We start from the raw sequence: 25,396 nt of genomic DNA, 5'->3' as shown, positions 1-25,396 counted from the left end.
GTTTCGTCTATACCCACAATTGCACACACAATCAAATCGTAAAAGCGAGAGCAACATGAAAGGTACTGTGTCATCACCTGCACGTACATACAGACAACAAGAGTTGCCTCTGAAAACAGGCAAAAAAGGATTTTAAAAATCTGAGATGGACCGGGAGTCTTCAAAGAAGCTAATTTCTCGTATCTTTTCTTTCTTTTTATTTAAAGACTTTCCATTGAATGACAAGTGGTGTCAAAGAACCCTATAGCCTCTCCACTTCCTCAGTCAAGGGCTCCCTTTTTCAGTCATTCTCAGCCGCTTTGTGGTTTTACATCACAATGGACACTACAAAATAAAAGCATGACGGATGGAAAAACAAACAGACGACTGTCTTTGGCAGAATTATAGCTGCAAAGCACACGATAAGGAGAAGTTGACTGTAATTTATTTCAAATTTGAAAACTGTCACCACTACCATTGACATGCAAACCCCACCTTCACCCTGACCTGGTTTAATGCACCGAACTGTCAGCACCAAGCAGCTGCACACTCAGACTGAGAGTGGCTCCTCCATCCACTGAAGGATTGACAGATCATTTTCAGCCAACATCTGCTTAAATGTGGTTGAATACTAAAAAGCCACGCCGAGAGCAGTGTACTACAGGATATGAATAAATAAAGGCAAATAGAGCTGCTTCGAGTGAAGGTAGAGGGGGCAGGAGGGGTTGGAGGACAGAGAGTTGAGGGGGAGAGAGGATCGAGATGAGCCACGAGATGGGGAAATATTTTTAGATTTCTCATAAGTAAGATGACAGGATGAACAGAAAAGCTTCGGACAATCGTTGTTAGGCTGCAAACAATCGTTGATGGTAATGATGTGGTTGAATGATGTCGGCTGAAGTGGATAGTTCTTAAATATAAGAAAAAAAACCCAACCCAGTCATTAAGGTAAATCCTGATACACACTCCGCAACAGCTGAAGACATTGTTTTCTCTCCGAGGGCAGTTCTAGTTCAGGAGTTTTTCTGTAGCTTATTTTGACACATCATCTGCAGAACTTTGTGTTGGCGTGCTGACAAGTATCATGTGATTGGTGTAATTCCTTCTCCTCCTTTATCCACTTGAAAACTGCCATCTACCATCGTCACTGTGCTTTCGTTGTGTTGTTGTTTCTGTCATATTCCCACGGTGTTTAGCGCAGGAGAGTGCTGTAAAATTAAGCGCTAGCAAAATCAGTAGTAAAAAAGGTGAGGGATGAGCCCCTCTTGGGGGACACAGAGTTATTGCAGGAGGTCAAATTAATTTACAATAGCACCATTACTGGGACAATGACAAAAAACCTTCAACATAACACAAATGTTGAACACACTGCCAGAGTTCCATGAAGTGACAAGTACTGAAGGTTTTGTGAAACAAGTATAAATCAAGAATTAATGTTCTTCTATCAGGTTTTGGACCCAACAGGCAGAGCATCAGCATGGTGAGATTAAATCTGGCTCAGACGTCAGGGCTCAGCAGCCCAGTCATGTTCTTCCACCAAATTGGTTTTTCCCTAATTAAATTAGAACTTTCGTTAAAATCCATTAAAGCAGCATTAGAACTAAAGTAAACAGAAAGTGTGTGGGAGTTAAAACAGCTCTGGACTAAAAGTGCAGATGAATAACTTGGGGAGATGACAGACTGATGTCTGACTGAAAGAACATTCTAAATCACTGCCCTCATTTCTGCACTGAATGTCACACTGTGATGACAAAATAACCTCACGCTCTGAATTCACACACTTTTCATGCCGCTAGAGAAACCGCTGGAGTGTTCACATTTACGTGCTGTGCAATAATAGAAGCAGCAGCAGAAGCAGCAGCAGCGACTTTTGACTCACCGGGGGAGAACAAGCTGATCAACAACAGATCGTGATTGAAAAACAGACAAAAGAACAGAGATCAAGGACGTATGAACAACAAACATTACTTTACTTTGCAGCCAGGTGCTCGTACTTGGTCTTCTTCGTCAAATTGCATTGTCATGCAACAGGTAAACCTGAGTTGCCACTGGAGGACCAGAGGGCAAGTAGGGTATTTACTAGATTAGAGGTCTGGAGGAAAAGGCTCCAGGTCTGAATTTAACAACAATCAACTTTGTAAATACAAACACACACAAACAGAGGACAAGAAGAAATATATTTTTTTTTATTTTACACACTCATGGAAAATCCTTATTCTGTCTTTAAAAGATGCCATTTTGATATCACAAATTGCCGGCAACTCCAGGGCCTTTTTTCCTAGAATACAAAGTAACCAGACTACTGCACAAGGTGTGTGACCTCGACATTTCAGGCGACCCCATTTGAACTCCAGGGGACCCCAAGTGGGGTTGCGGCCCTTAGGTTGAAATGCTTACATAAAGTATTATTTACTTTTTTATTGGTAAATTTTTACGTGGATCAAGTTGGAGTAGAGAATGTGTGGGATTGAATAAAATATTGTCAATAAGCCAAACAATGCCCGCAGTTAAAAATAAATAAATAAAAACTCATAGGAATTGTGATGTCTCTGCTCCTAACTTTTCTCAGCACGGAAGGGTAGAGTTACTCATACTGTAGTAAAAGAAGAGAGTGTGTGGGGGTAAACATTTCACACTCCGTTCATTTAATTATCTCTGCAAATGTGACAGTGAATGGAATGTCAAGAAAATAATACCCTTTCTTCAATGCTGAAAAGTATTTTATTTTTGGCTTTGAAAAAGTAAATCTGGAGCGATTTCAGCAAGTTACGTGGACGGAGTTACTTCTTAGTCACTTAGTTCCAAACACGTTAAAGGGAACTCTGCATTTGTGCGATTCATCTCAATAACAAGAAATCCAGTGAAGAGGTTTTCTGTAATTCACACTCTCACCGTTGATATTTGTGGAGAAACATACCATATAATGACACTGCAGTGAGTGCACATTAGAAACTGAGCGTGTTTTGCAGTCTCAATATTCCTGTGTTGCTAGGAAACTCATCGCCAACTCCACTATTTTCAAGTCCATCTTCTGTCAGCACACAAGTGTGATTCACGCTGAATGTCACCGTTATACCTCATTTAGAATCGTTGATGACTTTCTTATTTTAAAGACATATTACCATCGTTTCCCAACAGAAGAAGAGTTTACAGTCCTGGTTGTTATACCATCAGCTATAAAAACCTAAAAAACTAAAGTGAAGTTCTGGAACACTCTACATCCATAACCTTTTTTCATTTAAATGCAGCATTATTATGACCACTGCCTGCAGACACACCTGTATTCTGGTGCAGCGTTGTTTTCCCTTCTTACCCGTGGGTAAACTTTTGTATTGCATGTTGTGCGACTACCAATGTAAGCTCCTGGTACGGCTGTAAATGAAAGCGAGACAGGGATTAACACTAAGTCCATAGTTACTGTTGCTAAGGTCCGAAAACCTTTCAGGCTCGTCTTTCACTGTTCCTGCGTAATTTCACACGAAAAATGTCTGTGGGCCCTACAGTGGAACGGTGCTAACTGCAGACCCACAGTCTACATTGGAGCTTGGAGCAGTGACCTTTTTTAATGTAGGTGGTTTATTGAGTGCGTGGGCTTTGTTCCTGTACACTGTTTTACCCCCACAAAACCATGCAGGAAAGCCGATAGTCATGAGAGTGGGAAGGGTTGTCTCCTCGAAGAAGACTCTCTGCTATCGGTTTGTTTTCCGGGGTGTGATTTTCGATGGGTCCACCGACTCTTATTGGTCATTTAACATTGTTTCTCCCGAATCTGGGCTTTATGGTGATGTTGCCGGCCAAACAACAAGATAGATGATGGTCATGCATGTTGAGTTCTACAGCTGGAAATACATGTCTACTTCTGGGAAATCGACTGCATCACTTAAGCAAGACAAATCCGCAGAGGACGAATCTACAGTATGGCCAGATACATTTTTCCATTTACTATAGTCCCCCCCCCCCCCATCAGGAACAAAAACACTGCTTGGAATTGTGAAATAAGAGTGAATAAAGATTTCCCCACATTTATATATTTACTTTGTTTTTTTTAAACAAACCCAAACGATATTGTTTGCAGATATTCTCAGCAAAGATTTTTTTTTGTAAGGTAATTTTACCAAGTATTACCTGACATTTTCCAATGTTATTAATGAAATATTTGCATCTCTGTAGGTAAAATCAGTGCAAATAAAAAGTTTACAAACACCCTGTTGTACATTCCCGTGTGACCTTTAAGTACACACAGTATGCATTTTCCTAATTAAAAATCATACCCCTCAAAAAGCTTTATGTAAATTCAAGACAAACCATTAATATGCATTGGATTTGTCAATAAAATATTCCTGATGATACAGACACATTCTCCCTCTGTTCCAGTGTGTACACAGCTGGGTCAGAACTCGTGTAACTCGTTCTGTAACAGAAACATATATAAATCATCACCAACATGCCAGTAAGTGCAATGAACTCATTCTTATTTCCAGGGTGGGGGTGCCCTTTTTCCATCACTTAATTAAATTCTTCCCTCTCTTTCTCCTCGCAGTGTCACGCAACATTTACTACCTAGGTGGGAGCAACGGTCCGCCCACGGTGAGCAAAACAGCTTTCTTCTACTGTGACGTCAATCGGGACAGCTCTGTAAATGACGCGGATTCAGTTCAATTACATCTGCTGTTCCAATAGGGTTGTGTGTATGTGTGTGTTTTGTAAAGGGGCAGCACTGGACAAGCTAAGCTGCCATAACTGAAGTGCAGTGGTGTTGCTGAGTTCTGACCTGTTGGACAGTCATTTCAGTGTTAGGCCTCTGTAGGCGTGGACTATTTGTACACACAAACAAAAAGCGGTGCCGTTGGCTCCCACACTGCAGCGTGGTACCCTCTGTGGATTTCCTGGCAGCTAAGGCTTATCTCCAACTCGGGGGGAAAATGATGATCCTTCTTACAGCAAAGCAGCTCCTATAATTTAAAGTCCTGCCAAATGATGAGACGCTGAGATAAAGAGATAGAAAAACACAGATCCACATCACTGAAAATAATTGTAGCGATGTAGGAAGAATCTGAGGATCTGACTTATGGACTTTTTCAAGAGCCAGAGGAGGAAAAGTAAAAATAGTTTGAAGAAGAGTCACACTTAGCTTTGCACACTTTTGTCATATTACTTTCAACAAAAATTTAGCAGCTACGACATCTAGTGCTGTGAAACCCCGTGGAGGAAAGATCATTTCACAAGTCACAGCTGATTTCCTCTCGTTGCTAGTTCACTCTGCGACACATTTCACATGATATCTCCGATCCCCGATCGCTGCTGGGCCCTTTGGCTGCAATTAGAAGGCACTTGTAACTTCATAATCCATTTTCATAAGACCAGAAGCAACGTATATATAATACTGGCTAGAACATTTTGGCATGTTCAGAGCTGAAGATTGAAGGAAGTTGAAGGAAAACAACTTGCTTTTTGGTGTGCGATTGTTCTGACTGTTTTTCTACTCAGCTTGAACAAAGCATGGGAGCAGATGACAAAGGTCAGCACTCTGCAGGTCACCAACGAGTAGCTACAGCATGCGTGGCAGGTGGGGTCACAGCAGGGGACATTCTCTCATTTCATGCTGTTTCAGCTACAGTTTGGAGGACTCCAAACAGTGTCAAGTGTGAATAATGAAAGTTTTCACCTTAAATTTATTCATAAAAGGGTTTGACTCAAAACAGCTGCAGTTTCAAAGTTTCAGTTTCAAAGTCTCGAGGATTTTCCAAGAAAATCTTCGAAAAGCCTCAATAATAATGAACCCCACCGACAGGCTAAAATGAAATATCATGCCAGGGAGTTCAATGAAAATAAATGAAACTTTGAAGTGATAAAAATGCTCTGAAGTTTTCAATATTTGAACATTTGATTTAGAGCAGTCTGGAGATAATGTTTTGACAGTTTGAGAGTTCATGTTCTGTTCATGTGTCAGACACTGGATGTGGTCAATATTAAACACAACCACAGCCTGTGCTGCTAAGTGGTCATCAGATGGAAGATTACTAACTAGATGAAAAGGACAAATATTAATATTTACTTGGAACACCAGGCTTGATTCCATTTATGAATTTCAACTGCAAAGAAAACCTCATCAACCCCTTACAGCTCGTTGATTGCAGCATCGAGAGACAAGTCACAACTGCTATTGAACTCAAAGGCAGCAGGTTGCTTTGATTACTGTACTGCACATTCTGGACATGTACTGCTGACGTCCAAAACAAGAGTGGTTTGCATATTTATGTGAGTACTCCCAGGATTTACTAATATTAAATGTACAAATAGACAAAAGCCAGCCATGACTGCCAATCAACAAATGGTTCCCTGTGGTTAAGAATATATTACCCCCCCCCCGACCCCCCCACCCTCTGCCTCTCAGGGGGGAGAGCAATCTACTTTATGGGCTTCAATAAAGGATTGTACATTATGTTGTTCTTGAGCCAATTCTAATATTGGGGTAATTGCAAATGTTTGGGGAATGGCAGATGGTTACAACAGGAAGTGCGCTGCTGAAAGACTCTTCACCTCCCAGGATGACAAGCTGCAAATGGATCATAAAGGGTAAGCACAGACAAGGGTGGCTATTGCCTCAAAAACGTACTCTGAGGGTTTTCAGTTCAGTAGTGCTTCACGGTGGTGGAGATAAAGCACACGCTCAGCCTCAGCAGATGAGTTGATGCTCCTCATCTGGAAAAGTGGATATAAGTTACAGCCATAATCAACCTGGAGAAAGGGTTGTTTACGGTGATGAATGTCTAGACACACGCCACAGAGTCGGTGTGACATCCATGTGTCTTCTTAATGAGAGTGGCGCGACAAGAAAACAGGTCTTTACCAAGAGTTATGGAGACAGGTTTTTACCCACTCTTTATCAATGGGTAATTTAAAAAGAAAAATCCAACAAGGTCACTCATAAGTTGGTGAAGCTGTTGGACTCGCTTGGGAGACTCGTCTCAACAGGTTTAAGTTATTTAAATGGATAATCTTCCCATTCTATTCCGCCTGTCTTAATCTGTTTTTCTTACTTTGATTTAACAACTATTTCTTTCTATTTTACTCGTTTTTATGAGCTGCAAATGGTTTACATTAGAATGAAAAAAAACATACCCACTGTTCCAGACTACTGTTTATAACCACAGAGGATTTGATCTACCAAGATTTCCTGCTACTATAGGTCAGGTTTAAACACCACCGTCTGATAGCCAGATGCACCAGTGCTATTATTGTTTTATATATTTATCTAAACTCTGTCTAAAACAGAAGGAGAAAGAAGTCTTTCAAGTTGTACACTATGCGCAAGAGAAAAGTGAAGAACCACTTGATGCAGAACAGAAGCTTCACTCCAAACAAATCTGAGCAGGATGTTAGAAAAAAAAGAAAACACACAAATTCCTTTGGTGGCATCCTAGCATGTAGCACAAGACCATAAGGTTCGAAACATCAAGTTACAAGTTTCTAAACAACAAAAAATGTGCTCTCTTAGACTTAGTTTTAATGTAGTGTCCTCCTGTAAACGACCCTAACTTCCCTCCAGTTCCAGTACTGCCCCGCCCTGTGTGTACTTTTTGCTGGCAAACAACACAATCTTTTATGGAGGTAAATGGTTAATGAGGATGACTTTAATATTAGGTTCATATTTTCCTAAAAACATTTCATTAAAACCTCACCCATAATCATCAAAACCAGAAGGTTGTGAGCATGATTATATGCCCGACCAGGACTTTAGCTTCCACTCCTACGTCATTTAGTCTGTGACTGATTAGCATAAACACTGTGAACATCATCACAAGGGCATGACATTAATCATTTCAACTCTTTCTTCACCTTAATTAATAAACAATGTGATGAATCTTAATTCACCCAAAGTGTCCTCCCTCTCAGTTGCACTCATGACATCTGCATATAGTGAACTACACGTACAGCAGTCACTGAACGAGGAGAAGCAAACCCAACTTTACCCAGGTAAACACAGCATGGCAAGAACTATTTTTTTTCATTTCTAAGTTAACCAGCCATTACAGAAAAATATTGTAGAAAGCTACATGAAATCAACTTATAAATGTAGCTTAGCTCTTCAATTATAACACAAGTACATTAAAGATGTTGTTATAGGATTTTAGGTTTGGTCTAAGCTAATGCACTAACCATCTTCATCTTCTCCCACCACGTCCATAAATCTGTGGTCCAGAATCTCCCCTCAGTTCAGATCCAAACCATTGTAGTTTTGTTAGATATGTATTACTCAAATAAAACGAAATGTCACTGCTTTAATCGATACACTTAAAGCAAACCTGCCCTTAATTAGAGGGTAGAAATTGATTGGTTGTTCAACCCAAAGTCCATGTCATTGGTTATATAACACTAATGAGGTAAATGGATAATCTGCACTGAAAAAAAGCACTGCATGGATTTTTAACATAGAACTGTCTTCAAAATAAATTGCATCATCACAGAGGACATAAAACTTCCACTCACCATACAATACCCTATCATTTATACACCTTGCGGCCATCAAAATACACACACACACACACATGTAATTTACCAGCATCAATACTATAATTGCACTGAATTGTAGAGTAAAAGTCCATATGAAATGTGGGCTAATAGCATAAAGTGAATTAACAACCTTTATGAGAAAAGTTACATTTCTTTTGCTAGCATGGTGTTTGTGAAATGCCTTATGACTTTATCTTTTCAAAACGTCCATTTCACTTCAGTGTTATTAATCTCAAGGTGAAATATTTACCACCGCATCTTTCCAACTACATCACAAAGGATACCTGATAAATGGGTTATGTCATAAGGCACTTGTGCAACAATTATCCAATGCAAGTTTGAGGGATCGGAGCACCCTGAGAAATACTGACATCGCCCACATTTATTAACCATGAATAAAAAGAATGTTCCAGCGTGTCGTCCTCTTTGGCTGAAGGTATTTAATTGAAAACTGAAATTCCTCAGGACAAAAGGGGAACTTTTTGAAATTAAAAAAAAAAAAAAAACACTTTTACAAAAGATGGCCCGGTCGTTTAGTTATGTCAAGTTGAATGGCTTTTCACATTAACTTCTGAAAAAGATCCTGAAAAGGATGTTAAAGAACTCTCAAAGTTGACCTCAGATTGTACAAATTAATTTTTGAATTTTCCCATTCTATCTGTTGTTTAACTTTTGACAGAACATGACAAGTCGTACAGGTTAGGTTATTTCAAAAGTTCAGATTCAGTTTTCACTCAAGAAGCGTGTTCCTGTCACGGAGAGTGGGATCAGGAAGCAGTTAGTGAGCCAGTGCAGTACTCGAGAGGCAGAGACCAGTTTCAGGAAGTTTAATTAAACAATTAAATCATGTAGGTAATCTAGTCCAAACTCACAGAAACCAGAGCCAGACAGGAACACAGACAATAGAACCACAAAAAACCACAGGAAACAGAACAGGAACAACAACGAACAACAATGATCCGACCACAAAACACACACTTTCAGATACTGTCCTTGCCCATCAGTAGAAAAATACAGAAGTCTGTTAGCTGCACGCTACCCCACACTAACTTAGCATGAATATGTATATTTTATTGCAACCTTCGACCAGTTGCAAATATGTTGTTTCCTGTTGCCCAGACAGCCACACAGTTCTCCTGAGTAGATAATTACAATCAATTTATCTGACAAATGAATGTCACTGCTTTCCACCACAATGTCGCTCACTGACTATTTTATGTGTCTGTACTTCTGCAGAAGGAAGACGACAAATTTTGCTCCACTGCTTAGCATGCACCTGTCTAGAATCACAGGATAGGAGTCATTTATGACCAAGAATTCCATTATACTGCAAAGCACACCTCAGCTGTGTGTTTCCAGTGAAATTAAGAGCAGGCAGACTATTTCAATATTTACAAAATGCTAAAATATCCACAGATGTTTCTGGTTTGGAAAATAGACTACAGATGAATATAAGAAAGGAAAAAGTTTAAAAATGAACAAAAACTCATGTTCTTACCATTTGGTAGAACCTTAGAAGCTGTGACAATGTATAAAGTGAGTCAGAGAGTTTAAAGACAACACATAAAACAAAATGTGTCTCTTCACATTTAAATTTTAAGTCTCTTCTAGCAGTGTTCTACAAAGAATCTCACCAGGATACAACCTGCTCCTCTGTCTCTCAAAGCAGTGAAATCAATCAATCAAGAATCAAATGATTTCTTAGGTTTTGAAAGAACGAGAGAAAGAAACTCAAGTTGGGTCAAGAACAAAACCTAAAGTTACAAAGCTTGAACACTTTCAAATAAGTTTTAATGTTGTTTGTCAGAGCAAAATGAGCTGAAACACTTACCTTTCAACAGGTAAAATATTCATATATATTTATAAATGTTTGGAGATGTCTATAAACCGACCTGCATACAATGAAGGACCGAATGCAGATGAATACATCTGACTCACAGCTACACACTCTCCTGTGCCTGTGTATCTCCTACCCACGCTCACACTTGGTTGGATCTTCATGTCCACAGCAGGTGACAGGTAGAGATTCACACAGCTAAACGTCTGTTTCGTCTCCCTGTTGTGGACACAAGACTGGAGTGCAGGCGGCGATTTATCACAGCCATTCTGCCCCACGTTCCAGGACCGCAGGTCTGCTTTGGAGTCAAAGAGATAACCTTCAGAGACACCATCGGACAGCTGGGGAATACTCTGATGTTTGAACTCTGATGGGAATCATCTGTCACCGTCAGAAAAATGCTGACTGGATGTGACACTAAGGTCCTCCAAAAGGCGCAGAGACGGCAAACAAGAGAGACGCAGGGGCCACAGGTGAATACCCAAAGTGGAAAGTGTGTGATAATTCAAAAAGCTGCTTCCTTTATGGCTCAAAATGATAATATTGGTTTCCTATTTAATTGACTAAAGGATTCATTCTTGGGAAAGTGAAAAGTAAGAAATTTGATGGACGACAACCTCAATCAGAGAACAGGAGAAGAGGAGTCCTATTTGACACAGCTTTCTGACTTCCTCTCTAATGGTTTCCTCATTTAAGGTATTTTTCATCGGAGTCATTAATGAAAGTGTCATAAAATATCTTCTAATACAGCCCGTGTCACCAGCAGCGCAATGAAACACAAATTGAATCAAAATTCAATTTGTCAGCTGCTGATTAATACACAGCTGGAACAGATTTGTGGCCGGACACGAAATAAAAATGTATGCAACACCACAGGGGAGAAGCATGGCCAGAGTTTGATTTTTGTAGGCAGTATCGAGTATTCTTGATAAAGAATAAAATATCTTTTTTTTTTTAAATAATTTAATCTCTTCAAGATCAAAACAAATATTTAAGGGATATTACGATCTTTTATCGGACGGACAAGTGGTGACGTGTTTTTATCAGTGTTTCACAGAAACCATGTGCAGGGATTCAGACTGTGTACTGATTGTCTTTGATACTAAAGATTATCTTAAGTACAAAGAGATTGTGATTTTTGTCTACTGGAGACCAAACTGAATGGTGTGACCGTGTCACTGTGATAGGTGGGCAACCTGCTGTGTCTACACCACCATGCACCTAATGTTAGCTACAACCATGCCTGCACATAAAACTAATGGATCAAACTTTGACTCATTTAAAGGCACAGAGGGCTAGTAATGGTGGCATGATGAAAAGATTGCATAAAAGAAATTCTCTACAAAACGTGTTTTCATAGAGAACGCTCTTAGGTGCGTTCTCTATGAAAACCACTCCAGGCAGGTCCAGTAATGACTTATGCAACATACAGTATGTTGCCTCTAAAAGCATCATTGAGTGGAGCACAGATAAAACGTGTATTAGGTCCAACTTTCATGTTTCCTGTTGACAACTGTAATGCAGCACGGAGAGCCTTTTATTGTGCCTGCTTGACTTTGAAAATGTGAAGCTTTCCTCCGGCTGTTAGCAGTGAATGCAGAAACGTATGATTCCACTGGCTTAAACCAGTTTAAACTTCATCAGTGTTGTGCCCTGACTTAAGGAATGACGTTAATACAGCACAGCGTCCCAGCTCCGTGCTCTGGGGCTGCTCTGTATGTCTCTCGTTGTATTTAGGCTAGAGCATGTCCGCCCTCTTTCTCTCTGTTCAAATCTGTTCCCTCGGGCAGAGGGTGGCGGGGGGGCAGCATCATCTGTCCTTCAGAGGGGCAGCTACACTTATGTGTAACCCTGCTGTCAAGGTTGCAGCTACATCTGCAAATCACGAGGCCTTTGGGAAGCAGAGCTCTCTCCAGGATAAAGGATTCCTATGCTGGAAAGTGTTGGAAATGGATTTTGTTATTGACCTGCCTAATGCTACCACGGAGATTACTATGGCCTTTAAAAGTACCTCACATAGGCTGGGTTTGGTTCCAGGCCCTGGTGACTTCAGCAAGCAACATCAAAGTCCACTACACCAGAGTGCATTTTTCCAAGACAGTGGTAGAGAGTAGGAGACTGATCTGAATGATTTTTTAAAAATTTGTCTTGTGCACCGACTCTGAGAAAACACCTCTTGAGGAGCAAAACGTTTTCTGAGTGTTCACAAGGTCACAGCAGTTCGAACCTTAGACTGGTAAGATGTTAGCTTCTGCTCTCGGGGTCTCTGAAGACGTCGACTTAACTGAACATCTGTACTAAAATGGTGGAAATTTCCTCACGGTGTAGTTAAGATACTGCATTAGCAAAACTGCTAGCATTAGACTTCCCCGTGGGACGGACTACCAACAGAATCCTTCTACTCTATGGTTGGCAACAGAAACGACAACTGTCTTATGTTTATGTTTTGAGACGTCGTCAGCCTTAATCACTTTGATACAGCAACAGCGACTGTCAGTCGCGGAAAGAATCTAGAAGAATCTGCCAAAATATAACTTTTCTTCTTTCTTCTTTAATGCTGATGTCAAGCGCTTTGAAAAGCGTGTTATTAACTTTTCACTCAGACACAATGATATGCTTTGGAAAAAAAAGGTTTCAAAGATTGTCAGGAACATTGATACGCTGCAGCCAGTAAATCTTCAAATAAATGAAATGGGTAAAATGACAAACGTCTCTGCACCACCAGTCATGTACACACACTGTGTTTTAGGGACTGGCCAGGACAGTCTATTTGGCTTGTTTCACTTTTACACTGCAAAACTTTAATCTCCTGCTCAAGTAGGCCCAGGCACAAAGTAGGATTTGAAGGAAATATATATAATAATATATAATATAATAATATGTAATTTTGTTAAAATGTAACCACTTCGAATCTTACTTGATACTTATTATTTAATTCATTTCATGTTTCGTTTACATGTGCATTGCTTTAAGTCAAAATACCTGTGTGACGTAGCTTGGCTGTTTTTTGTTAGAATTTCACAGGTAAAAATATTGAAACATATATAGTAAATAGAGATTTATCGGAAAAATATCAAGATAAAATAAAACCTTGTGCGGCTGAAAAGTATCCCATTACAAATTCTCACACATACATAGTCTGAAAGATCAAATAAATTCTGTACTCGAAAATACTCCATAAGAACAAAGTTTTCTCTTTTTCTGTGAACTTCAGAGAATTCCCTCGTCTGTGTCTTTTTCTTTGTTGTTGTCTAACACATGTTCCCAGAACAACAGAAAAGCCACAGCAGGGCCCGTGCTAATAGCACTGCGTACACTTACAAGAGAACAATACACTATAGGGGTTTGACTAATGAGCCGCTGCCACCTGTGCCCACAACGCCAGGAGGATGCAGAATATAATGCTGATGAGCTCCTAAGGGCCACTGTGTTCTGTGCCACTGCCTCCTAACATACACATCTGTCTTAGCTTCCCGCTAGAACTCTGCATTCACGCCAATTTAGTCATTTCAGAGAAGAAGATTTGCATTAAAAATGGTAGGAGATCCGTGTGGCACATGGAGCTGTTGTGATAGCACGAGTCTGTAAATGAAAAGTCGGTGGTGTGTTCAGGTGGTATTTTCTAAACTTTAACTGCAGGGCCCCACTCTTGTAGCAGGGATTATTGTTGAGCTGCACTCTGACACTTTCACAGCCTTTGCTACAAAACCCCAATAGAATTTATTTTACACTGGTATTCCCACAAACTGCTCACCTACAACAAAGACAAAGAAAAAAATAGGACAACCGAGAAAAGGACAAAATTACAAATGGGTGCTGTTTCTCCTGTTTATTTTCAATGCCAAGATTTAAAACGTGTCTTGTCTTTGTCACTCCCTTTGTATTGGCTCTGCAACACTCCTATAATATAATATTATATAATTATATTTTATTATATACTATATACTAAAAGTCACACTTTTTCTCATCCTTTGGTTACTTATTTTTGTGACTTTTACACATTTGTTATTTTCACACTGACAGCCACTAGAGGGCACTGCTACTCTGGAGCGACTTATAGTCCGAAAAATACGGTAGTGATATTATATTATGGTGTTCTTTTATGTTATGCCATGTTATATTAAGTAATGTTAATGTAATTGCACAACAGTTTTATTTAGTAAAAATTTAATTTTCCAATCTAATCTGATGCTCACTCTTCCCAACTCCATGTTCTCACTGGTGGGTTTTCCACTGTGGCCAAGTTTTTTATCTCAATTTTATTTCTCAGCACAGTTGACAAAGACGTTTCCATACAAATTAAATCAGTAGTTTAGGAATTTCTTTAATATGATTTATGCACTTATTGTAGTTTGCATGGAAATATATTGGACTTAGAATTATTGGGTTTTTTTTCCCTCTTAATTTGTTGTCAATAACAATCCTCCAGCGACCTTCTATCTCATATATTATCTGTAATAAAGCAGGCAGTTTAATAATTACATTTTCTTCAATGCAATTCATCGGTTTGAGTAATTATCCGTCGTTTCACAGTTTGGCAGACGGTGGAACATTAAAACAGAATCAGGCCTGAAGTCAGGGTTTCGATAAATATTTTGGTTTTTCCTTGTCATAAATGTTTTACAGAGGTTAGCTGGAAGTGAAGGTCGTTTGAAAATGCTTTTTCAGGTGCTAAAATCTAAAGTAGACAAAGCAGTAAAGTGTAATAAAATGTTATTAATCCTGTAGCTTTATGACTTGATTTAATCTAATTTTCCCACTTGGTAGAGTTTAAATAATACCTAATAATAGTACAAGCTTAATAAACGATTACAATGATCAATTTAGAAAGATTTGGGAAATCTGCAGCAGGGTCTCATCATAACAGCACAATTTGAGTTGAAAAAAACAAACAAACAAAGATGGCTGCCTTCCATTCCTAAGTCAGAAAATGTTTGTTTATTTATGCGTATAAACACAAGTGCATGGATAAGCAAAATTAAAGATCGGTGTCAAGTAGACATGTGGAATTTATGTCTGACTTATTAAATATTCATGAAGGCCTTCATGGCTGCAGAAGCCAGGTCTGCACAAACAACCACAGAGATCTTTGGAGTATTAAATAAGGCCTCCGTGGTGGTCTTTGTCTTTCAAAGTCTATCATTGATTCGTTTTGGACCTGGGATTTCAAAAAGCGCCGCCGGGAGGAGCCTTATTTTGAGCAGCTACATTAGTCACGTAAGTCATCCCTAGATGAAGTACTGCTGAAAAGCTGGGGAAAAGCTTACGGATATAGAGGATTAAAAATCCCAAACGCAGGCATTGGCTTAATTAGTACACATGTCATGCCGGCTTCAAATAGATTCTGGGATTTAGTGAACGGAGAAGAAATCTAATAAAGTATGGTGAGGGAAAACTTGCGTACTTTAACCACACTTTCAAACCGTACATATTTCATGCCAAAGTTATAAATAGTTAAAAGAAATATTACAGCTGCTGCTCTATCTTTAAACTCCCTTAGTCGATGGAAGAAGCAGGTCATTTGGCGCTTTGACTCCTATGAACTGCATTACTCGTATTAAATAACAAACATTTATCATCCAACTCTCCACATGGAATTTATGATGTATGGGAGCAGATTATGGACAACATAGAAGACACAGATTCAGCTCTGAAGGCATTTGTTTCACACAAGATTCAACCTTTCTATATATATATAACATACTGTATATATGTGTATATATATATATATATATATATATATATATATATATATATAACAGAAGGATAGCAGCGTCTCAGGCAAAAGAAAAAGAAATTAAATTGAAAAGGATGAAAACGGATCCAGCAAAACACAGGATGAAACGTCTGCTTCTTTTTGCTGCACACAGTGGAGGTGGCCTCCACCAGCTCCATTAAAATTTGAGTCTTTGATAAAATCAGATTGCTGCTGCAATGCATGGCCCAACTGCTTATTAGGGAGGAAAGTGTGATAAAAGGAGGCTGAGCGAGGTGAGATTCACATACCACTGGTAAAATCTGCAACACGACCGGAGCCTTCTGCTGATGTCCACCTACATACTACAGTTTATCATGACAGGCCCAGGGAAAACAGCGGCAGTGACTCAGGTTGACTAAGACAGGCACAGGCCATTACAAGCTGAGGGGTGATGCAGTATTCCAATGAGCACAAACACACAGCGTGGATACAGAAGCTGAAAAGCACGTACGAGTGTACAGAACAGAAGATGTACTCTATATGTTTTATGTCTGTACTAGGGCTGGCTCGATACAACTTTTTCATGTCTGATACCGATACTGCAACTTGGAGTATCTGCCAAGATATCGATCCAGTGCCTTCTTTTCTCTTGCAGCATGCCGCCAAAACAAAAGTTAAAAATTCTCCTGCTTGGTTAATTATTTTAGTTTATCTCAGCAGTTGTACGAAACTTTCAAAGCTGCATGACTGGGTTTACTTATGTTCTTATGTAAACTAAAAAAAGTGAGTGTATAACTATACTGGGTTTTATAGCATGAGGATAAGCTGAGCCGCAGGCTATTTACATAGAGAGAGACTGGACATGACTGAACTACAGAAATAAATAAAACACTATTTTACTATCAAAGTATTATCCCCCTACTGTCAAAAGTATCAACTTTCGGAGTCTTCAGTTTTCATACTGACAACTTCAACTGCACTGTGTTAAATACAATGGGGATCAGTGTCATTCTCGGTGAGTACGCAGTAGCACAGCTCCTATAAGGAGCAGTTGGCGACAGTGTTGCAGTCAATCACACTTAGATCTCTCGCCTCTGGTGCAATAATCTGACAAACAAATTTTTCATGTACGCCACTGCCGACAATGCAATCATGCAAAGCTCATCCATTCCAACGAATGCATGTTCCAAATGCGATGAAGATTGGATACTGATCCGTCTAATGGTATTCATGAAAGAAAAGAGCGTCCATTATCTTTCCATTTCAAATGCTAACCTTTACAAGTAGTGGTTTGGGCATCACTGTGACCCCATGAATACTAACCAAAAGTAATCCTTTCATCTGCATTCAGAGCTCATCTGACAGTGTTATGGCCAACAGTTTGTTGTCCAAGAAGTAACAGATACTAAGTGCATTCAGCGACTGTGGACCTATACAATGGTGACTGTAATTACAGTATGAGGACACATTATGTTAAGTAATACTACAGGTTTAATATCAGCCGGATGGCTAAGAGTTATTTGTCTTGGAGGCGAAGTGAACACAAAACCATGTCCTGTTTCGATTTGATTCCTCCTCTTGTTTATTTCCAGATCAATAGATCATGGTCCTGCCTGCAGGGGCTCTGGCTGAAGAGGCCAAGGCCACAGGAGACTTGCATTAGTACCTGGATGTACTTAAACCTTAATCAACTGTCCCTCCAGACTGTGAGGTGACTGACCTTAGGCTCTGTGGCCAGCTTCATATACACCTCTGCAGATAAGACTCCTGTGCTGGGAGATGGAAATGTAGAAACAGGAAAGGACCAAAAAGACACTGTGAGCAGACGGTGACTAATGCTGAGAGTTGTTTTTGGTCAAACACCTGTGCTGGTTCCATTTAAAAGCTATAAAAACAAAGTCTTGTGTTTATTCCATTAACCTTTGAAGTTGCATAAACTGTGGGCTACCATTAGATACCAAAGGGAAGCTGGTGGATCGTGAGCAATTCGAATAAAAATGAAAAATATAGATGTCATTCTATTTCCAGATGAAAACTCTCAGACCAAATAAATAAGCCTCGAATCTTATTATGCCATACAGTTACACATATACAGGGGCTCCTCGGTTTAAGACGTCCTCGACTTACGGTGTTTCGTGGTTATGTCGCCATCTCTCATAAATTTGTTAAGAAATGCAATCTAAGGAGAAGTCAGTGAACTTGCATGCTGCCTGTTCTAGCTCCTGACCTATATACAGTCTATGATTCAACAATCACACGTGAACCAAAATGTTCAGCCACATCTATCACTTGAATGTGATTCACCGTTGCCTCAGCTCTACAGATATGAAATTTCTCTCCAAGTCAACACATTGCAGCAGCAGGAGGGCAGATAGCTCCACCTTTTTTAATCTCCTGCCAGGACTCTGATAGTGAGACACACTTCCACTCTAAGCACTTTTTAATTTGTCATTGCAGGCTCAGTCGTCTAGGTTGTGATTGAGCTCTAAAAAAGTTAGTGCAGATGTGTATCAGCTCCAGAGGAACAGGCCTGGGTTGCCGGGCCGCGATAAGGTATCACTTAAGTTTTATTGAGACCTCTTGGAACATTTTCCCTGGTCTTTGATACTCTGTCTCCTGCTTCGTCAGCCTCAACTGTTACAACAGAACTACAGCAGCTGTGGGACAGTTCAGAGTATATGAGCGCCCGAGACGTGGTAACAAAATAGTCCACCATAAACCACACCGCAAACCTAATAGATGTATTGATTGGCCAGCGTTTCACTGTTTCCAATTCACTATGTTACAGTGGATTCCATACACCAAATGCCACTGCTACAGGCAGCCAACAAGAATTATGGGATGCATTTGTATTCCACACCAGACCTGCCACATGTCCTTTCACTATTCCATCCCTCACACTGAACCTGTAGCCGTACCTGTCTTCTTCCTACCGCAAAGCACATATATACCTGAGTGTTTCAAGAATCCTCTGTACTAAGCCTAATTAAAACCACTGTACTGGAGGGCAAAGTAAAACTGTTTTTTCAGAGTTTTTTCTAAGAATTACTGGAGGCTTTGTTGTAGGATTAATTGTGTATTGAAATAAAACATGCTAGAAATGTGTTTCCTGGATTTACACTGTAAATTTACACTGTAAATCCAGGAAAAAGCCATTATATTAGGTGAGGTATTTTCACAGTTTCCACATTCATGTTTGCTGTGTAAATTAAAGGTTTTCTCTAAAGTAATTTGTTTGTTTTTGGCATATCATTTTGTGTTCACTGGTGTTACCAGCTGAAAAGAAGTGGTGTTGACATGTAACGCTAAGCAGCAGGCAAACCACTTAGCACAACAGACATTTAAAATGTAGGAAAATAACTTTACTGGTGTTCATGGAAATAATCTTTAAAAAAAATAAATGACTCACCGTGCACAGCAACACATGAAATCTATAAAAATCAAATCTGAATCAGACACATTATGTAGAACAGTTTCGGTGTGTGAGAACTGTTGTGATGAACTCGCACCTTAAGTATTAATTGGAAATAATCACAGGCACCAGCTTCACCTCCTCAGTGGGCCTCCAGTCTTGTTAAGGCGTTCTTCAAAGACTATTGCTCTATCATGGGCTTTGATTTTGGCATAAAGAAAGGTGTGCCCTTTGGTGAGAGATGAATGAAATTGTAACGAATGAAACCATCAAAACAAAAACAAACAAACAAAAAAAAAAAAACCACACCAAAAATTGACAATTTATACTATGTTCTTAGTTTATAGTATATAGTATAATACATTATTATGCAATAATAAAATGTGTAAATCCTAAATAAGTCAAAATAGATTTCTAAGGTATATTACTACAAAAGCTACACAGGTGTATGTATGTGAGCAGTTCGGTCCATTTAATCTGATTCTTTCAGTCGTTTCAGTCTCGGAGTGACAGTGCCGTAAATGCAGTGATAATGAATAGGCCTCTGGGAGTCCTTGCTGGCTTGCAGCAGCCGGCTAATGCAATTAGCGAAAGCCACTGACGGCCTGTTAAAGACATTAGGTCCTGTGGGGTGAAGTAAAATGAAAAAAAACCATGTAACTTTGACCTGGACGTAAGGGTGACAACGACATCTTCAGCTGAAGATCGACTCCTTAAGAGTGTGAGTAAACTCAGTCTATATACACAGCGCTGCTGTGACTACTCTGTCCTGCAGCCCCTTCAGAATTACATTCCATATCAATAGATTGTTCAAGGTTTGCACAGTTCCACTGTACACAGTTCCACCGTTTATTTTAAGCAGCTTAATCCACTGAAACACAATGTTCAGTCCAGATATTAATTCAGGACTATGAACGTTTCCCAGTACACATTTCACCTACAGTATAATCTTTGAAATAACAGCTCAGCTCTCTGGAATATACACAGTATACCTATACATAACAAACACTCTCATCCACCACGGATACCAGATTAAATCATCGTCCTTCAACTTACTGCCAAAGGATTTCACTTAGTGAAAACATATTTCAGCAACCAGTGTCATGAAAGGCTGAGAGACACGTGTTCTGAGGTATTGTCACAGATGGAATGTTAAGCTTAGATGTACAGAAGCAGATGAAGTACCATGTACTGGTAAATACAGTAGGTAAATAAAGTACAAGTATATAACACAAACAACAGATTGCAAGCGAGGTTCCCAAAGTGAGGGGCGTGCCACCCTAAGGGGTGTAGAAATGTTCAATACACGGGAGTGCAGTCAGGAGTTTTTTTTTTCTTTTTTTGTGAAAAAAATACATTGTAATTATATTTCCTTTGTACTGTAAGCAGTTTTGTAGGAATTAATGTGTTTAAGTCTGAGTTTCGGAGTAAATTTGAAGAAATGAAAGAGAAAAATATGTTCATTTCACTAGAGCAATTATTTTGAGAGACTAAAATACAAGCTGGATAATGAACAGACAACAGTTCAGAAGTGGTTCGTGGAAAAATCCACAAAATAGACAGAGATGTCATAATTCTTTATTTTTTGTGGTTTTGCTTGGTAACAATTGCTACTTATGTAAGAGCAAAGCTCTTTTTCCCTGAAACATAATGGTTTAAGGCTGTGTTTGGGTCTCCTAGTCTAGACATCTGTCTGGTACTGTAGTTGTGAAACATGTATTTTGGCTGTTTCAAAGACGAAACACCATTTGTCTGATGGGTGAAATTTTTTGTTGTGCTCTAGTAGCATGAACATGGACTGAATGCCTTAAAGGGCAAAACTTTCAAATATAATTAGTGCTAAGAATAAAAGGGTATACGAGTATAAGCTTCAGCCGAGGCCGGGATCTCTGTGTTTCACAGAAAAAAATATCTAACTCGGTCTCCATAAATCCCCAGAAAATGGCTTCAAATCCATTATTTATCATCTTTTCCCAGGCAGACAAGACTGACACTGAAACAACATAGGAGGGGTTGAAATAAATTTAACGTCCCAACCTGGGTGTGAAACAGCACTGCACGTATGTTATGTTTTATTAAGTGAATCATTTTCTTAAGGTTTTGATGCGTTCACAGTAGCAAGTGGAAAAGAGATTCAAAAAAAAAAAAAAAAGTTTAAGGGACTTTTAGCTTATTCAGCTTACCACGGAGAAAACATCTGCCGCGGTTCAGTCATGCTGAGGGAGCGCACAAGCAAGAGCGGGAACACAAATCCCCAAACCAAAGCAAATTCAAAACCATCCATACAGAAAATGAGAAAGATATGAGAGATCAGACATAGAGGTGGGATAAACATCTCTGGGGGGGCTAGAAAAGAGCACTTGAAGTGATGTAAGTTGGGCTTTATTTCATTTATGTATCGACATTATTTCTAAGTCTTATCCTTGTTACACAAATCCTGGATTTAATTGTACCAGAGCCAGGCTGCAGCTTTAGAAGTCGATGTTAGTGGCTGCTTTGTTTTGTGTCTAAGTCTAAGAAGAAGTTCAAATTGGTTACTGTTTATATACAGTGTACACTGACGGAAAGCTTTAACGGTAGAGTAAATAAAACAAAATACTAAATTTTACCATGATGGAACTTAGAGTATTTGCAGTTTTAATCAGCAGACAGGCTACGGTTGTGGTCAGCAGATAATTAACTACTAGATTAGCCAAGAGCCAACATAAGTACTTAACCAATCACTTGAAAAATATTAAAAACAAAAAATTCAGCTCTCAGATTACAGCCGAAAAAATCACTAGTTCATGGGTGTGACCTCAGGCCTGTCTGTACGAAGTTTTCATGTTCTCCATCCAACCAGTTATTCCTCTACAGGAATAAGGTGCCACCATGTTACCCATAATTCTCTGTTTGTGGTTTTACCAGCTTCCTGGCTGAGTTGAAAACACTTAAAGATTAGGTTTTGACACAGGCCAACTGTCCAGGGTGAACTCTGCCCTCACCAGATGACGGCTGGGATTGGCTCGAGCCCCACCCACAATTTGTGAGTGAATAAAAAACATGTTTATTTCATTCACAATACACTGAAGTATAGTTTTTTATGGTACCTACTGTTTACTCCATGATTAATAATCTTAATAATTGACAAATCAACCTAAAACAATTTAACAATCTATTAATAAAAACATACATGTCATACCTGTTTGAAGGTGCTGTAATACCAGGGTCTTTTGAGTAATTAGAAACTCCACGAACCCCAAATGCCTACTTCTAAACTTTCAAGTGACCCCTGTAAGTATATATACTTCAGTATATGTTTGAGAGATGACTAACAATAAAAAATAATAATAATTGAGTGTTGCGTGAGTTAGAGCAGACTTACAGAAGTGAAGTTGTGTGCTCCACAGGGCTCTCCCTTGTATTTGCAGTAGAGAAGCATGTCATCCAGCTGGTGGCTGAGTCTGTCCATAAACTCCAGGTTGGTTCCCTCAAAGTCTCTGGGAGGGAGGAAGAGCCGGAAATCTGTAAGCTTCCTGAACCACGCGCGGCGGTCGTCCTGAAGAAGGTCCAGGACCATAGGCTTCACGGTCCGGTTAGCTAACAGCAGGCCCAACCAGTGGCCGGCGAAATACAAATCACTCTTAGTAAGTTTGTACAGGCGTATGGGGTTGTTGTTACAGATAGTGACCGAGGGGAAAGCCAGTTCCTTAGCCCACTCGGTGTGGACTCGCGTGTATGTCGGAAAAGAAAGCCAGTAGAGGAGGCGGTTTGAGGACCAGGATAAGAGAAGTCCTACAGAGGTGCAGAGGGCAAGGAGCCAGAACGCCCTGCGGCCCATTGAGCCACCGGGGACGCAAACATGCCTCAGGCCATGAAGACGTGTCCTTGAAAGTAGAGAAGAAGTGACCCGGGCCAAAGTTGGCTTTCTAGGATGCTGCCGACAGCCCTTTCTGATCATAGCCGGCGATCCACTTCGGAGACAGCGCCCTTCTAGGGCCATAGCTGCCGAGAGGACTCCTACAGCCACGGGAAAGGCTTCATTTCCCAGCCAGGCCCCTGGGGATGGGGCCCACATGTAGCTCCAGGATAAATCCACTACGGTAATCCACACCAGGATATTTGTTTATAACTCAGAGAGTGTTATTGAGCCACAGAGTCTGGACCACAGCACTGCACTCTCTAGTGCCCTGTAGTACTCTTGTGGGAAGCAGTGTGTTTTAAAGTCGGCTCTGATTAACAGCTACTTGTTGGTGAATGCTCTCTGCTCTCTCGATGTGGTAACACAATCATTCAACTAAATGGGAGAACAGGCGAACATTCCGATAGGGAAATGTGCTCCAGGGAGTGTGGCTTTTACATGAGCACCTTCAGCATTCTCCACGGTCAGTGTAAGAGCAAACAAGAGGGGATGAGAGATGCAGAGCATCAGCAAGTGGAGCAGGAAGGAGGAGAGAGAGGATGGAATACAAAACATCAGCAAGAACACCACCGAAGGACAGAAATGTTGTAGGGCCATTAAAGTTTGGTCAGCCTTGTGTTTGAACTGTGATCACAACAGTAATCGCTAAGTCCGAGGTTGAACAGACATTCCACAGGAACTCCTGCTCATTTGCTTGTCCCACTTTGCAGTCTCACTTTTGCATCCACGTCTCCCTCGGCTGGTTCGCCCTCGTCCCTCTTGCCACATTACACACAGTTATAAGGTCCTGCAGATAAACAAGAGCTGGCTTCATTACGTAGCGGCCGAGCCTTACAGCAGCACAGCAACAGTGCGCGACACGCTAGAATTCACTTTCATGCGAAGCAGGAGGCGCAGACATGCACACACGGACACTCCTGCGGGAAACCTTACCACAGATAATCTGTTGTGTCACGCTCAACATTCCTCCTCTTTCATCATTCTGCTGTTTCCCCTCTCTTCTTTTCCTTTCTCTCGTGCTGTGCGTCCCCCTCTCCTGGAGGACAGCGTCTTAAATGTGAATTCCTATCCTTTCATTTTTATTCCTTTTCAAGAGACTCCGGAATAAAATTCATCAAAGTTGCCCTTGTGCTCTTATCCTCCTCCTTTTCTTAGCTTTGACAGCAGTCAATCTTCCTTATCTCAACCTCCTGTCAGCCTCCTTGTCTTCTTCTTGCTCCTTCTTGTCTTTCTTTTTCAGTTTGTCCACGGTTCTGTCCTCCTTCGGTGCAGACTTGGCCGTTTGCTTTCCTTCCTCAGCGCCCTTGTCAGTTTCCAGCTTCTTTTTCACTCACTGCTCTGAATGACTTCTCTCCCCTCGGTGGTCTCCCTCTTTGTCTCTCTTTCTCTTCCTCCCATTTTTGTTCAGCCTCTTTTTCCTCGTGGTTTCTTGGTTTGTTTGTTTGTTTTTTTATTGCTCCTGGATTTTCACGCAGTCTGTCCTCCCGGTGCACTTCTCCTTCTCCACTTCTTCCAGCACCAGGGCTCTGTCCACGAAGCTGGTGAGCACGTCACTGATTAGAGTGCCTGTCTCGCTGTGTTCACTCCGTCTTTACCCCCACCTCCTCCAATTCTCTCCGCTGCTGGCGCTGTGTCACACAGCTACGATGCAGCGAGAAAACTGCCAGGTGCATATATGAGATGATTTGTACACATCATTGACGGATAATGCTGCCAATTAAACTCTGACCAATTAATGTGTTTTACATTTTTAGATTTACAGACACTGTTCTTAAGTACAAAGTTTTTTTTATTATTATTTTCATTTTGTACTTTATCTACAATTTAGCTATTTAGCTTAGAAATATATAGAAATAAATATAGAAATGTCCTGGTCCTGTTTCCCGTTACTTGAAAGTCTAGAGTAAAAGTATTTTTATTGCGAGTGTCACTTGTCACCTTTAAATTGTCGAACAAAAAATGATAAAATTCACAGAAAGGAGCGGAATTCAAATCCAATTTAAACACAGTATAGTAAAAAATAATTCAAATCAATTAGACATTCATACATGGTCA

General features: G+C 40.2%; 1 protein-coding gene across 2 annotated transcripts in view; it reads right to left on the bottom strand.

Moving 5' to 3' along the window:
• asic2 (acid-sensing (proton-gated) ion channel 2) overlaps positions 1–25,192 on the bottom strand; it is an 88,387-nt gene extending 63,195 nt beyond the window's left edge. The window contains exons 1-2 of one of the 2 annotated variants that reach the window (XM_017030891.2): positions 24,275–25,192; positions 22,805–24,128 (exon numbers count right to left, since the gene is read on the bottom strand). In XM_017030891.2, coding sequence (XP_016886380.1) covers positions 22,805–23,497 — 693 coding nt within the window. In that variant the 5' untranslated portion in view covers positions 23,498–24,128; positions 24,275–25,192. Of the gene's footprint in view, positions 1–22,804 lie in introns of both variants that reach the window. The other variant, XM_008337489.3, reaches the window with a different exon arrangement.
• Between the last annotated feature and the right edge of the window lie 204 nt (positions 25,193–25,396).

This window comes from Cynoglossus semilaevis, unplaced genomic scaffold, assembly GCF_000523025.1.
Source record: "Cynoglossus semilaevis isolate Cse_v1.0 unplaced genomic scaffold, Cse_v1.0 scaffold621, whole genome shotgun sequence".
In the NCBI taxonomy this organism is placed as follows: Eukaryota; Metazoa; Chordata; class Actinopteri; order Pleuronectiformes; family Cynoglossidae; genus Cynoglossus; species Cynoglossus semilaevis.
Note: the sequence above shows the minus strand (reverse complement) of the source record. Positions and strands in the feature narration are given on the sequence as shown.